The sequence below is a fragment of the Podarcis melisellensis genome, assembly GCF_964234715.1.
Source record: "Podarcis melisellensis genome assembly, chromosome: 8".
In the NCBI taxonomy this organism is placed as follows: Eukaryota; Metazoa; Chordata; class Lepidosauria; order Squamata; family Lacertidae; genus Podarcis; species Podarcis melisellensis.
Window position 1 is genome coordinate 78514139 of NC_138540.1, and position 13865 is coordinate 78528003.

General features: G+C 37.9%; 1 protein-coding gene across 2 annotated transcripts in view; it reads right to left on the reverse strand.

Moving 5' to 3' along the window:
• Positions 1–5614: 5614 nt before the first annotated feature.
• Positions 5615–13865, reverse strand: part of LOC309376194 (uncharacterized protein) — a gene marked incomplete at its 3' end in the record, with an annotated part of 90703 nt that continues 82452 nt past the window's right edge. Inside the window, exons 1-2 of one of the 2 annotated variants that reach the window (XR_014171085.1) lie at positions 6014–6379; positions 5615–5772 (exon numbers count right to left, since the gene is read on the reverse strand). Coding sequence is in view for 1 of the 2 variants with exons in the window: in XM_081922453.1 (XP_081778579.1) it covers positions 5615–5772 (158 nt within the window). Of the gene's footprint in view, positions 5773–6013; positions 6380–13865 lie in introns of those variants that run through there. The other variant, XM_081922453.1, reaches the window with a different exon arrangement.

Below are 13865 nucleotides of genomic sequence, written 5' to 3' on the forward strand. Positions count from 1 at the left end.
CTCCCACTGGCAGCCAGTGTGGGGTTGTGGCATCCAATCCATTTTGCAGTTGACACTCCAGAACGGGTTTGACCCAGCTAGGTAGTGTGATCCTATCAGGTAGCAGGCAGGCTGCCTGATGCAGGATGCATGCCCAATGCCATAGTCAAACCTACTTTTTCCTGTAATAAATAAAGTTGTGGCCTAATTCAACCCAATACCAGTCTCTTATGTCATTCTTATGACCCTTCCATCACCTGCCATGTCCATTATATGGCTGTTCTGGCAAATACCAGAGATGGATACAACACAAATGCCCCTTCCAGTCCATCTCACCCTCACTGTCAGAAAACAGGAATCATGAGTAAATCAGTCCCTTTCACACATGTCCTTTTACTTTATCCCCACGTCAGTTTTAACACAATGTCCGTGGACCCAAGATGTTCTCAATCAGGCACAAGGCCATTAACAATTACCTCTAGTACATCACATGCACATATATTTGTCTTCCCAGCAATCTTGTGATGCTGGAACCTAATGACATTCCTGGATCCAGCCAAGTTTACGTGTTCAGTTTTGTAGTTTTCCTGGTTTAACTATGTATGGTTTGAGATACCACCTTCTTTTAATTGTATCTGTGGAAAAGTTGTTTGTGTGTTGTTTTGTTTTGTTTTACTTTTTTACTTATTTTTATCCTGTATTTTATGAGGTTAACCACCCTGTCATCGTATGATGAAGGGTGGCTTAGAAATCTAATAAATAATAATAAAATCATTCCAAATGAAGGAATCAGATATTAAATAGAAATTCATTTTTATTTCCTAAGCACAGGTCAAAATTAACTGAAATATAAATGCACTCAGGTATATAGAGCCCAAAGTCTCCATATAATTTTGCCATATTATTTGAACCATAGTCTAAATATGTAATTCTATTAACAGATTATATTATTTTAAATAGAGAAATTCCAATTAAACTTTTTATTGCACTAGCCATAGGCCATGTCATCATTCAGAAAGAGAACAAACCCTTGATCTGGACACAATACTTCTGTTGATGCAGCCTGGAATAGTGTTAGCTTTTTCCCCTACTGCACACAATGTTGACACATTTAAGATGGTGGCCAACCAAGACCCCCAGATCCTTTTCACATGTACTGTTAGTAAACCAGATGTCCCTCATACTGTATTTGTGCATCTGGTTCTTTCTGCCTAAGTGGAGAACCTCACATTTGTCCCTATTGGAATTCATTTTGTTAGCTTGAGCCCACTTCTCCAATCTGTTAAGGTCATTTTGAATTCAGATTCTGTCTTCTGTGGCATTAGCTACCCCTCTCTGCTTGATGTCATCAGCAAATTCAATGAGTATCCACTCAGATGGACAGGGTATGAATAATACAATGGAGGAAGAGGAGGAAGAGAATGGCATCCCTATTTTTATCAGAGAAATGTTGGAGGGGGTTCACTACAAGCAGTCACATCGTGTTGCTTTTCCTTATAAACACACGGAAGAAACCTATTTGCCATAGTTATATTTTGGACGAGGACTGTGTTAGCGTTGCAAAAAGTGGATTGGCCAGAGTATAGAAGACTGACTGAAATGGATATATAAAATGTGTATGAGACAGGAAAGAGTGTGCTGCTTTGAGATTTTGAGGAGCAGTATTGTTCTTCATTGCTTGACATTTTCAGTGGGAGAGCAGTGCCCCAATCGTGAGCTGGACTGCATTGCTCTTTATACTAGTTACTGGAGATCCCAGGTGGGAGAGGGCTATTGTGTACATGCCTTGTTTTTTGGGCTCCACGTAGGCATATGATTAGACAATCTGGGAGCAGAATGCTGAACTAGATGGACCTTTGGTGTGATCCAGCAGGGATCCCCTTATGTTCCTGACTCCTGAATCCCATAGTGGCTCTCCAGAACGTAGTCAAACAGTAATACTGTAATCTGTTCTCTCGCTCTCCAGGCTTCAGGAAGCTCTGCGCAAACCTCGGGAGACCGGCGCCACTTCACACCCGCCTCCCGATGGCTGCACAGAGCTGCCTGCAGTACTGGGGTGAGCACAGCTCTGCACAGCCATCCTGAGCCGGGCGCAAAGTCGCACCCACCTCCCAATGGCTGCACAGAGCTGCTTGCATTCCGAAGCCTGGGGAGACCGGTGCAACTCACTGCTGGCCTCCCTAGGCTTGCGGATAGCAGGCTGTTCTCAGGGCTGGGGTTGGGGGAAGCTCGGTCTTCCCCCGCGCCAGCCCCGCTCCTGGGGGGAAAATAATTTTTTTCTTTATCCCCCCCCCCCAAAAAAAAACTAGGTGTCTCATATGGGGCGGTGCGCCCTATGGGGCAAAAAATATGGTACATTTCCTAAATCAATAAAATACTTAATAATTGCTTTCCATCACCACCACTAAATATTTGTAGTTAGCCAAATACAGCCACAGAACACAGTTTTTTAATGGGTTTTTTTCCATTTTGTGCATTTTTTTAAAAAAACAGTTTCACCCCCGAGACAATTTCATTGTAACTATCCAACCTCCCAAAATCTCAACACGTCTTGCCATGGTGTGACCCCTTTCTGTTTTAACAGTACAAATTCTACAAATAGCTTCCATATCTCCTCATAATCATTTCTCCTGCGTATTCCCCATCTTACCTTAATAGCACACATTCATTTCTCATTAATAACTATATCCCACACCTCTTTATACCATTCTTAAATTTTGTATTTGCCTTGCCCCTTACATCTCCTAGCTATAATAACTCGTGTCAATAAATTTGTGAGCAAGTCCTTCATAGCCCGGGAAACATCCACCCCATCGTAAATGGATAACAATGCTACCTCTGGACTTTCGGTCAGCTTTAACCAAGTAATTTCTGTTATCTCTTTAAACACCCTTTTCAAAAAATAAATAAATATGTACATATTTACACCCCCACCAAATGTGAACATAAGTCCCCGTTTCCTAGCATCCCCTCCAACATAACACCAAATATTCCTTGTTTATTTGATTTAATCTTACTGGTGTTAAAACCATCTCCATACTAACTTATAATAATTTTATTTTATCCTTATAAACAATATTTTCCAATATTTCCCATACCTCCCCAATTTTGACTAGTTATCTGCCCTGTTGCCTCCTTTTCCCACACCTCTTTTAATTCATCCTCTTTATCCTCCATTTGTACTAAAATTTTATACATTTCACAGGCTTTCCCTTTTATAACTATATTTTCTTCTTTATCTCTCCTTTTTATAATCATTTGTACTAATATTTTATAAATATCATGAGTTTATTCTTTGCATTTCTTGTTTTCCCTTAACCACTTCTTTGTCCATTGCTCAAGTTGTATACAGTTAAAGCAAGTTATTTTACTTCATGTTAGTGCATCTCTTATTTGTTTGCTTCTCATTTTCTGCACCCATTCTTTTATTTTTAGTTTTTTTTCTTCTCTTTTTCTTCTTTTTCAATTTCCTTTTTAAAATTTACTGGGAAGTCTTCTATCATCACCACTGGAGTTAGTGGGGAATTTACTGGTATCAATTTTCCTTTATATTTCGCACGTATCTCAATGTTTCTTAATAAGGGATTTTCAATATTCTGCCACCATTGCCTATTGAAAAAAATATTTTCACTAACTTCTCCCTCATTTCCTGTGTACCACTCTCTAAGCATTCTAATGTTCCTTCTTCTGTTATTCCATCTATGATATGTCTTAACAGATTTGCTATATAACATAAACTGATGTTGGGGAGACGGAGTGCACCTATTTTCTGGGGTTTATACTATCTTCTTTTATTAATTTTAGGTTTCATATCCCCATTACCAAATTTATTAATCATGCTTTGCCAACCCTTTATTTCTGTCTCTGATACATTAATTGGTACATTATAAATAAAAAAATTATTCTAGACAAAATTTTCATTTTAATTATTGCTATTCTTTGAAACCATGAGAGCTTTATTTTCCTATATTGAACCAGCTTTTCCTTAATTTCCCTCTTTTATTTGTTAATTTTCACTTGTTCTAAATTTATTGTTATATTTATTTCCAAGTACTTTATTGTATGTCTTAATTTTATATCTATTTTTTCCCTTCAAAAATGAACTTCACAGAATCAGAACTGACACAACCCTGTTGAATCAGTCCATCTTCCCAAGTAAACTATGTTCATAGTGACCAGCCAGATGCCTGTGCATAGTGTGAAAGCAGGACCTGGGAGCAACACCACTGTCCCTACTACTGGATCCCAGCAATAGATATTCAGAGTCAAACTGTCCTCAACAGCAGAGGTTGAACACTGGACAAATTCATGAAGGAGAAGGCTAATCCGCCATTAAACACATCCAGGTTGTGGACCATCATTACTTCTTGTAAGACCAAATTCCAAAGATTAAACACATGCTGTGTGGAGCAGTTCTAGCTTTCTTCTGTCCTTAATTTTCCACCATTCCATTCCACAGGTTCTAGTATTATGGAAGATAGGTACTAGTCCATAGTCCTATATAAGAGACAATAAGCCTCTTAGGAACAGTTTCTGGGGTTCACAGGTGGGAGAGCTACTCTGCTCATTCATTATTTTCTGGGCTTCTCACAGGCATCTGCTTCCTGAGAACACTGTGCTGGACTAAATGAACCTTTTATGTGATCCAGCAGGGATCCTCTTTTGTCCCTGACTTTTGAATCCCTCAGTGCATCTCCAGAGGTCTGTCAAAGAGAAATTTACCCTGGTAGGCTACTAATGTATGGCATATTTCCTGGAAAGGGAGCACAATAGCCCAACATCAGCTGCACTTGACTTGTCCAGCACCGCCCGCTTAATAAGTATCTGAAGCCACTTCTCTCTTCTATAGTCCTGCTTTGCATCCCTTTTCACATTAACACCTATTGTCAATATGAAGGGAAACTCCCCTCAAGAGTAGAAATTGTTTATTGGATTGATGGAAAGCAAGGAGATGGAGAACAAGGAGAAGGGGGGAGTTCAAGGGGGAAGACAGTTTAAGCTCAGACTCAGAGGGAGGGCCACCGGAAATAGCCCATCCCATGATGCATAGGTGCACAAGAATTAATGAGAGGCGTGAACAGAAAAGGAAGCAAAAGTGGGGTTTTAAATGTGGGAATAGGAAGGGGCGGAACTCAGACTCAACAACAGCTAACTTGTCAATAAATAAGAACGAATGTATAATTCCAATCTTGGAATTCCAGATTTACGTTATTGAAAGCCACTCAGATTTCTTTGAAATATGGACTGGAATATACATTTCCTAAATCAATAAGATAACTCATAATTACCCATTGTTTTTCATTATAAAAACAGTGCCCTTCATCACCACTGCCACCAAATATTCTTAATTTGATAAATGCAGACACACAACACAGTTTTGATTTGCTTCACCAATTTATTTTGATTATGAACAAAGGATTTTTTTACACATATCCCATGTTTTCATGAGCCAAAGCCCCACATTTCTACTTTAGTTTTCTACTCCCTGCAGACCATTCACCAAATAGAAGCCTCAGGAGTCCTGTGAATACCAGTTGTTCTGGACTTCCATGTTCAGACAAGCAACCACCACTTCCACTGTTGCAGAAAATAGTGGAACCAAGAGGAAGAAGACATTGCTCTCTTCTAACTACGCTTAAAAGCTAAGTTGGTTTGGTGAAACTAGAGTTTCACCACATCGTGCTCGTGTTATCTTGCCTGGAAAGTACTTGTTAAGCACTGATGTCTTGGCCAATTCACAAAAAGCTGGTGATGCACAGCCTCTGACGACCTTATCAGGAACTTCACTGTTGTCTAGTAAAGAAAAAGAGACAAGGTCAGATGAGCATCTTGGTAGCAACCGGTGTGTGTGTGTGTGTGTGCAAAAGAAAAAATAGGAGCATCTTAATTTTTGTTGAGCAAGAACAGAAAGCATCTGAAAATCACCACATGAAATGAATATGAGAGAGGTGTTTAAAAGTTAGAGCGAAAAAAGTCTTTTTTTCTTTTCTTCTGGGGCTAGGGCTCATCTTCATTGCAAGGCGGTTCTACTTACCATGAACAAGAACAAATTCAATGCACTGAGTCTCCTCGTTGTAACACTTGATGGCATTTGAACCCTTAGAAACTTCTGATTCAGCTACACCAAGGTTTGGGCACTCCAGGCCATTCAAGCGCCTCAATGGCACTGCAAGAGGTAAATATTAAAGTCAAGACATGTTTCCAGCCCATTTATCTTTATTCTAATTCCTAGGCTTCAGTTCTCTAATCTTGTGAGAGGGTTGCAACATCTCTACTTCATTCTGTTTCTGCAATGAATGATGTTGACGATGCAGATATTTAGACCTGAGATGAGCAGACAAGCAGTGGTATTTTTTAGGGAGTGAGTTGGGGAGTTTATTTTTGTGAATGTGACTTATTGGCCACTGTTATTTTTGATGCTTGGTTTATTATATATAGTGTTCAAAAACTAATTACATATACTTATGTAGTGCTTTTCACAATGAAATAGGTATATAATCTTGTTTAAGTATAACATGTTGCATACTTTGTTATTATGTTGGAAACACACTTCTGATTAAGGTTATTAAGTTTTTAACAAATGAATGAATAAATAAATAAATAAAGCCTTGGTGTTTATCTGTTTATTTATTAATGATTATTATATATCACTTAATACTAAAAAGAGTCTCCTAGTGGTATAAAAAGCTCAGAAACTACAATAAAATTTAATTTTATACCTAAATGCATTACAGTGCAATAAAATATAAAATTTCAAAAAAACCAAAAACATCAGCATATATTGAAGTGTGTTTAAAGTGAAGGAACCCTTCTGTCTTCAGTGCTCCAATATTATTATTATTATTATTATTATTATTATTATTATTATTATTAAAAATACATTTTTTAAAAAAATTCATTATCTATACCCTGCCCATCTGGCTCAGTTCCCCCAGCCACTCTGGGCAGTTTACAGCATTCAAAAGTATCTCCTAACTTACATCACACTAAGATTCTGCCTCTAATATCCACAAACTATAAAGTTATTACATCTGCAGTTCAAACCCATCAAGACAAGTCCCATGGTGAACTGGGCTTTCAGAAAGCAAGGGGGCATGTTTTGTACACTTGTTGAGTGATCAAAACTAAGTTTCAATCTAAAATTTTATTTTTTTCCTAATGGGCAGGTAGGGTTTCAGCCTGCATACCAGTTGGAGCTGGTAGACAGTTGCTCTGGACACAGAATTGACCTGCACCTCCTTGAACAGCTGTGAGTCCAAAATGACTCCCAGGCTGCCCTCCTGGTCTTTCAGAGGCACAGTTACCCCATTCAGGACCAGGGAAATCTCCACACCCACCCGCCCCCTGTCCCCCAAGAACAGTACTTCTGTCTTGCCAGGATTCATCCTCAATCTGTTAGCCGCCATCCATCCTCCAACTGCCTCCAGACACCCATACAGGACCTTCATCACCTTCAGTGGTTCCGATTTAAAAGAGAGGTATAGCTGGGTATCATCCTCATATTGATGAATGCCCAACCCGAACCCCTTGATGATCTCTCCCGTGGCTTCATGTAGATGTTGCAAAGCATGAGAAAGGGGAGGAACCCTGAGGCACCTCACAAGTGAGAGCCCAGGGGTCTGGTCTGAACACTCACCCCCCACCACCACTTTCTGAACATGGCCCAGGAGGAAGGAGCAGAACCACTATATAACCATGCTCCAGCTCCCAGCCCCTCTAGACGGTCCAGAAAAGGGGCAGGCAACTTAAGATCCCCAGGCTGGATGTGGCCCAATCGCCTTCTCAATCCGGCCTACAGACGGTCCGGGAATTGGCATGTTTTTACATGAGTAGAATGTGTGGTTTTATTTAATATGCATCTCTGGCCCACCACATGATCTGAGGGAAGGTGGACTGGCCCACGGCTGAAAAATGTTGCTTTTAACATCCAGAAGGATGTTATGGTCTATGGTATCAAAAGCTGCTGAGAGATCCAGCAGTACTAGGAAATAGCTTTCACCTTTGTCCCTAGCCCACCAGATATTATCAGCCAGCATGACCAAGGCAGTTTCAGTCCCACCTTCTTATTCATGATCACTCATCCCATTTTACTGCACCAATGGACACAGATACATAATCCATCCAGTCACCCCAGTCATCTCTCACTCAATCACCAGCAACCATTGCCAGTCATTGCAGTTTAAAAAAGTGAAAATCAGGACACTAAATTTGAAGTTTTTATGCATCCCCCCTCCACCATTTTGATTTTCGATAATGCCCCCCTGGACACAGGAAAACCTCATGTCATCTAATTTTCTTAATCATTTGTACACTTGTTGAGTGATCAAAACTAAGTTTAAATCTAAAATTTTAATTTTTTATCTCATCCCATTTTTGAGTTATGAGAGTTTGAAATTTCAAAGAGAGAGAAAGAAATTTGACCTTGCCAGAATACACACAGTCTTTAAAAGCTCAGCCGAGCATTGAGATACGTTAAAACTAAAAACACAAATCCCTGCAGAACCTGAGCTTCATGATATGTCACATGATGGACTTACTCTAAATCTAAAAATCTAAGTTACCAAATTTTCAATTTTTAATAAAGGATTTTAAAAAAATGATTTAAAATTCCCAAAAATATATTGATTATTTAATATTTCAAAGAGCCACCTGCAAATTTCACATTTTTCAAAATATATTTTGTACATAAATGTCTGCCTTATTGGATTTTATTTGGGATAAATGGGTCTTCTTGGAGTAAAATATAACAGAATGAACAAGATCTCAACTATAATATTAGTTGCTTCAGGTATTTCTTTAGAAAGTTATTCAATTAAAAGGTGTCTGAAAAGCTAGTTAGGCTTTTCTTGAGGTAAAAACGTTGGATTACTTGATACTGAATGACCCAGGAATGAATCTTGGACTGGAAGAGTATTGCTTGTCTTAGAGTAACAAGGAAAGAAATTGGAAAGCTCAATGCTATTTATCTTTGGCAGTAGAGATAGATAGATAGATGATAGATAGATAGATAGATAGATGATAGATAGATAGATAGATAGATAGATGATAGATAGATAGATAGATAGATAGATAGATAGATAGATAGATAGATATACTTACTTTCAGGTAATTTACTGTTGCAGAAAATTTTTTGACAGCAATATTGGAAATGCTGGAAGTATTTTCTTTCTACTGAAGAGAAGGCGGCATTTGTTGAGATGCAATCTTCAGCACAACCCTTGTTACTGTAGGACTCTTTAGAGCCATCTGTTAGAAAGAATTGAAGGAATAGCAAGATATGCAAAAATTCAAATTGATGAACATACAAATATAAATACATTGGGCAAATGGGTGATTTAAGAGAAAATACCTGGCAACAACTGAATTCAGCAAACTAATCCATAAAGTAGTTTCTTTGAAGTATAATTTCTTCTGCAATACCATGTGAATATTCTAGGATAGTTCCTTAACAACTTGCACATATATGGGACTAGATGGACTTGCTTTTCTGCCCATACAAAAGAGTCTAGAATAGTTTGATCCACTACCCATCTCTACCTGATATACAGCTAGCTGTTCCAGGGGCCTGACTCATGAAGCTTCCTTATATTTTGTACTATATTTCTGAGAGACGGGAGAAGATGGTTTTACATCTGTTTCCTCTAATTTTCTGATCTCTTGAACTCACTTCTCTCTGGCTATCTCAATACAAGAAATCTTTTTGTATGCAACCTTCTATGGGGAAAAGCAGTTATATCTGAGTATGTTTTTCTCCTTTTTCCTTTTTAAAAAATTTCTGTGGCTTCATTTGTCATCAGAGTATTCCAGCATTTTATTCTATGTGCTGTTACTATATGTTGCAGGCCTATTTGGCATCAGCTAATAGTGCAACTAGATACATGGGTTCCGCTCTGGCGGGAAGGTAAACAGCGTTTCCATCCACTACTCTGGTTCGCCAGAAGTGGCTTAGTCACGCTGGCCACATGACCCAGAAACTGTACGCCAGCTCCCTCGGCCAAAAAAGTGAGATGAGCGCCACAACCCCAGAGTCGTCCGCGACCGGATCTAATGGTCAGGGGCCCCTTTACCTTAATTGGAGACTGGTTCTAAAAAGAGAGAGTGGGGTGGTGGCATTGGGGATAATATTTATAAGATGTGGCCTGGATCAGGTAAATTCATTCTAATTGGTCTGAGAATCTCCATTCACCCCTCACTCCTTTTCAGGAGTGTTGTTTGCATCCCAGTGTGACAGTGTATAGACTGCGCCTCTGGTTATTGCCTACTCTGGCCCAGGCAGCGTCCCAAATCTTACAGACATGCTTGTACAAGAAAAAACTCAAAAGTACATGAGTGTAAAGCAGGGGTTGTCAACCTGGTCCCTACTACCCACTAGTGGCCATTTCAGGATTCTAGGTGGGCAGTAGGGGGTTCTACTGAATCCTCCTTACCATCAAGAAAGATGGGCGGTAGTGGGCGGTAGGTATGACTACCCTGGGGTAAAGTGAAGTGACTTCTGGTTTCCCACAAGGTGGAACATGGCATGAGCTCAGAAGGGCTCGATCGCTAACGGGCTTTGAGGGGGAAGACGCGAAGGCTACGCATCCCCCCAACCCCCAAGAGGGAGTCTTGGAGTCAGCATAGAAGTGTTATTGTCAAAGAGGAGTTTCCCGGTCTCTTCGTCTCTTTGTAAGGAGGGGGGAAAGGGGGATGGTCCTGATGCAAGAGAGTAGCAGCCCATCATGCCGGTTCCAAGAAGCAGGGAATCTCCATATCCCCATAGTTTAACAGAGCAGAAAAGGGGAATCTTACAAATGAAATTTAAAATTGAACAAAAAAATCTGGCATGAAGAAAGAGGTCAAAAGAACGTCCCCTCTTACTTGGTAAAACATACTCCGCCTTGAGTAGTATATGCACCCAGTGATAATAAAGCTGATTTCTATAAACACCTGGAAGAAACAGTGTTAGACTATATGGAGGAGAAATTAATTCTTCCAGGAGATCTGAATGGAGTTGTTTCAAACATGATAGAACTCAGAGAACTGTAGGTAATAAAACAGGATGATTATCTCAAACTTTTTCCAGTTAATAGAAATTTAGTAGATGCTTGGAGGTTTAAATATCCAAGGGCAAAGGAATTCCCATATTATTCTGAGCTGAACAAGTCTGCCAGCAGGCAAGATGGAATTTGGATCTCAAAAGAATTAACATTATGAGTGAGCAAATTTGAAATTGATCCAAAGTCCCTATCAGATCACAATTCAGTGTCCTTATTCCTGAAGGGGAAAGAAAGAGGGCGGAAAAGATAGAGGATGAATGAAGCATTACTTATTGATGAAGGAATATGGAGACTTTATCAACAAGGAGAAACTGACTGATCAAATTGATGGAGTATACAGAACTGGACAAGTGGACAGGTCAGATAAAAAGATCAAAAGGCGCGGAAGGCAAAAAAGTTAGGGGATGAATGAAGCGTTACTTATTGATGAAGGAATAATTAAGAAAGGTAAGAAAGCTTTTGAAGAATTCTTCAGATTTGAAGTGGGAAAGACTATGGACAAAAACAATTAAATTCACTGCATGCATTTACACCATGCATTTATGGTGTAAAGGTATGAACTTCACGGCATGTACAACACTCAAGGAGAACATGTATAAGATGATGTACAGATGGTACATGACGCCGGTAAAATTGGATAAAATTTATAAAACAGGTGATAAAATGTGTTGGAAATGCAAGAGTAAGGAGGGCGACTTTATACATATGTGGTGGTCATGTGAGACACTTAAAATTTTTTGGGAATGTATCTATAATGAATTTTAAAAAGTCCTCAAATACACCTTTAGCAAAAAACCTGAAGCTTTCCTCCTGGGGATAATTGGCGAAGAAATCAAAAAGGAAGATAAAACATTTTTTCAATACGCAACAGTGGCTGCCAGAACCCTCATAACACAATATTGGAAAACGTCTAAAATCCCAACGATAATAGAGTGGCAATCTAAACTATTTGACTATTTAGAACTGGCAAAATTGACACAGAAAATAAGAAATCAAAAAAGTACAAAATTTAATAATGAACGGGATAAATTTAAGTTATATATGGAAACAGAAATAAAAGGAAAATAAAAATGTTGATAAAAAACAAATATATATTTGAAAAATTCACAGTAGGTATGAGATAACGCTTACTACGTAAAAATTGCTTGAAAAATGAGACACTGCGGATAAAAAATATGATAACTTTATTCCGAAATCGAGATAAAGGGAAGTCGATGAGTGTTTGTCAATGTAAGTTGAGTTGTCTATGTTTTTATGTATTACATGTTTCGTTTTTCTTTTTTTCTTCTTTTTTCATTTTTTCTTGGCTGTGTAAGTATGTTTGTGATATATATGATATGTATGTTAAAAAGCAATAAAAAAACAATTTAAAAAAAATTCACAGCATGCATGACATTAAAAGAAAATTTAATGAAGATGATGTATTGGTGGTATTTGACGCTGACTAAACTTGCTAAAATTTAGAAGATAAGGTATGATGGAAATATAAGGAGAAGGAAGGGAATTTCTTTTATATGTGGTGGACATGTCCTAAGATTAAAGCCTACTGGGATATGATATATAATGAACTGAAAAAGATTTTCAAAAATACCTTTAGTAAAAGGTATATGAAGGAACATTGTAAACATTTGAAAACACTTGCAGGGTTCATTTAAAATATTGATAGGTTATGATTTGATACCTGTTTATAAAAATTAGAAGTCTTTTAAGTATGGAGATAAAATAAATAGGGTGATTTAGAAATGCTAAGATAAAAGTGATAACAGATGGAAGTCAGGGAGGGGGACAGGAGGATGTCAAAGCTCAGTTAGAGCAAAGATTTATGTGATGAAGAAATTTTATTTGGTTGTTATAATGGGGGGAAAAGAAAATAATAATATTAAATATTATATTTAAAATATTAAAAAATAGAAGAATTCTTCAAATTTAATATAAAGGAACTAATATGAATGCAATTCATAAGAAATTGAAAAAGAAAGAAAGAATGGAAATATTAGAGGAGATGGGGGAAAAAATAATGAAAAAGAAATAGCTAAGAACCCAAAGAACAAGATGTTAAGTCAAACTATTAAAATGCTTCAAACTGAATTATCAGTTATCTTGAATCAGGAAACAGAATGGATGATAAAAAATGTTAAAACAAATAATCGGACTAGTGTTGGAAATGTAAAGAAGTGGCAGGCACAACATATGTCTGTTGGACCTGAAAAAAGATGAGGGAATTTTGGGAGGTAATTTATAAATAATTTAAAAAGATGTTTAAAAGCTTATTCCCTAAAAAGCCTGAAGATTCCTCTTAGGGATCATGGGGGATGAAATTCCAAGAAATTTTAAGAAAGTATTTACGTATGCCACCACAGCAGCAAGAGTCTTGAATGCCCAGAATTGGAAAATGGAGACCTTTTCAACAAAGAGTTACTGGCTGATCAAATTGATGGAGTATACAGAATTGGACAAGCGGACAGGTCAGATGAAAAGATCAAACAATACAATAAATTTAAAATGATTGAAATATATTCAAACAGTATTTGAAAGACCATTATGGAGATTAATTTTTTTGGACCACTTTAGAGTAATTCATGGAAGAAGAAAAAAGTAAAACATAATGGAATTAGGTTATTGAATAAAAGGCTGTGTTAGGAGGGGCAGTCAACTAAGTAAAACTGAGGACTGAGGTAAGAAGGGGAGGGAAGTCAAACGGAAATGGAGTACAAATGAATCAAATAAATAAATAAATAAATATGTATTTTTGTTCTTTTTTCTTTCATTATGTTTTAAAAATATATGTTTAGTTAGAGGAAAATCAAGTTGTTACAATGTGATTTGATGAATGTATGTCTAAAGCAACCA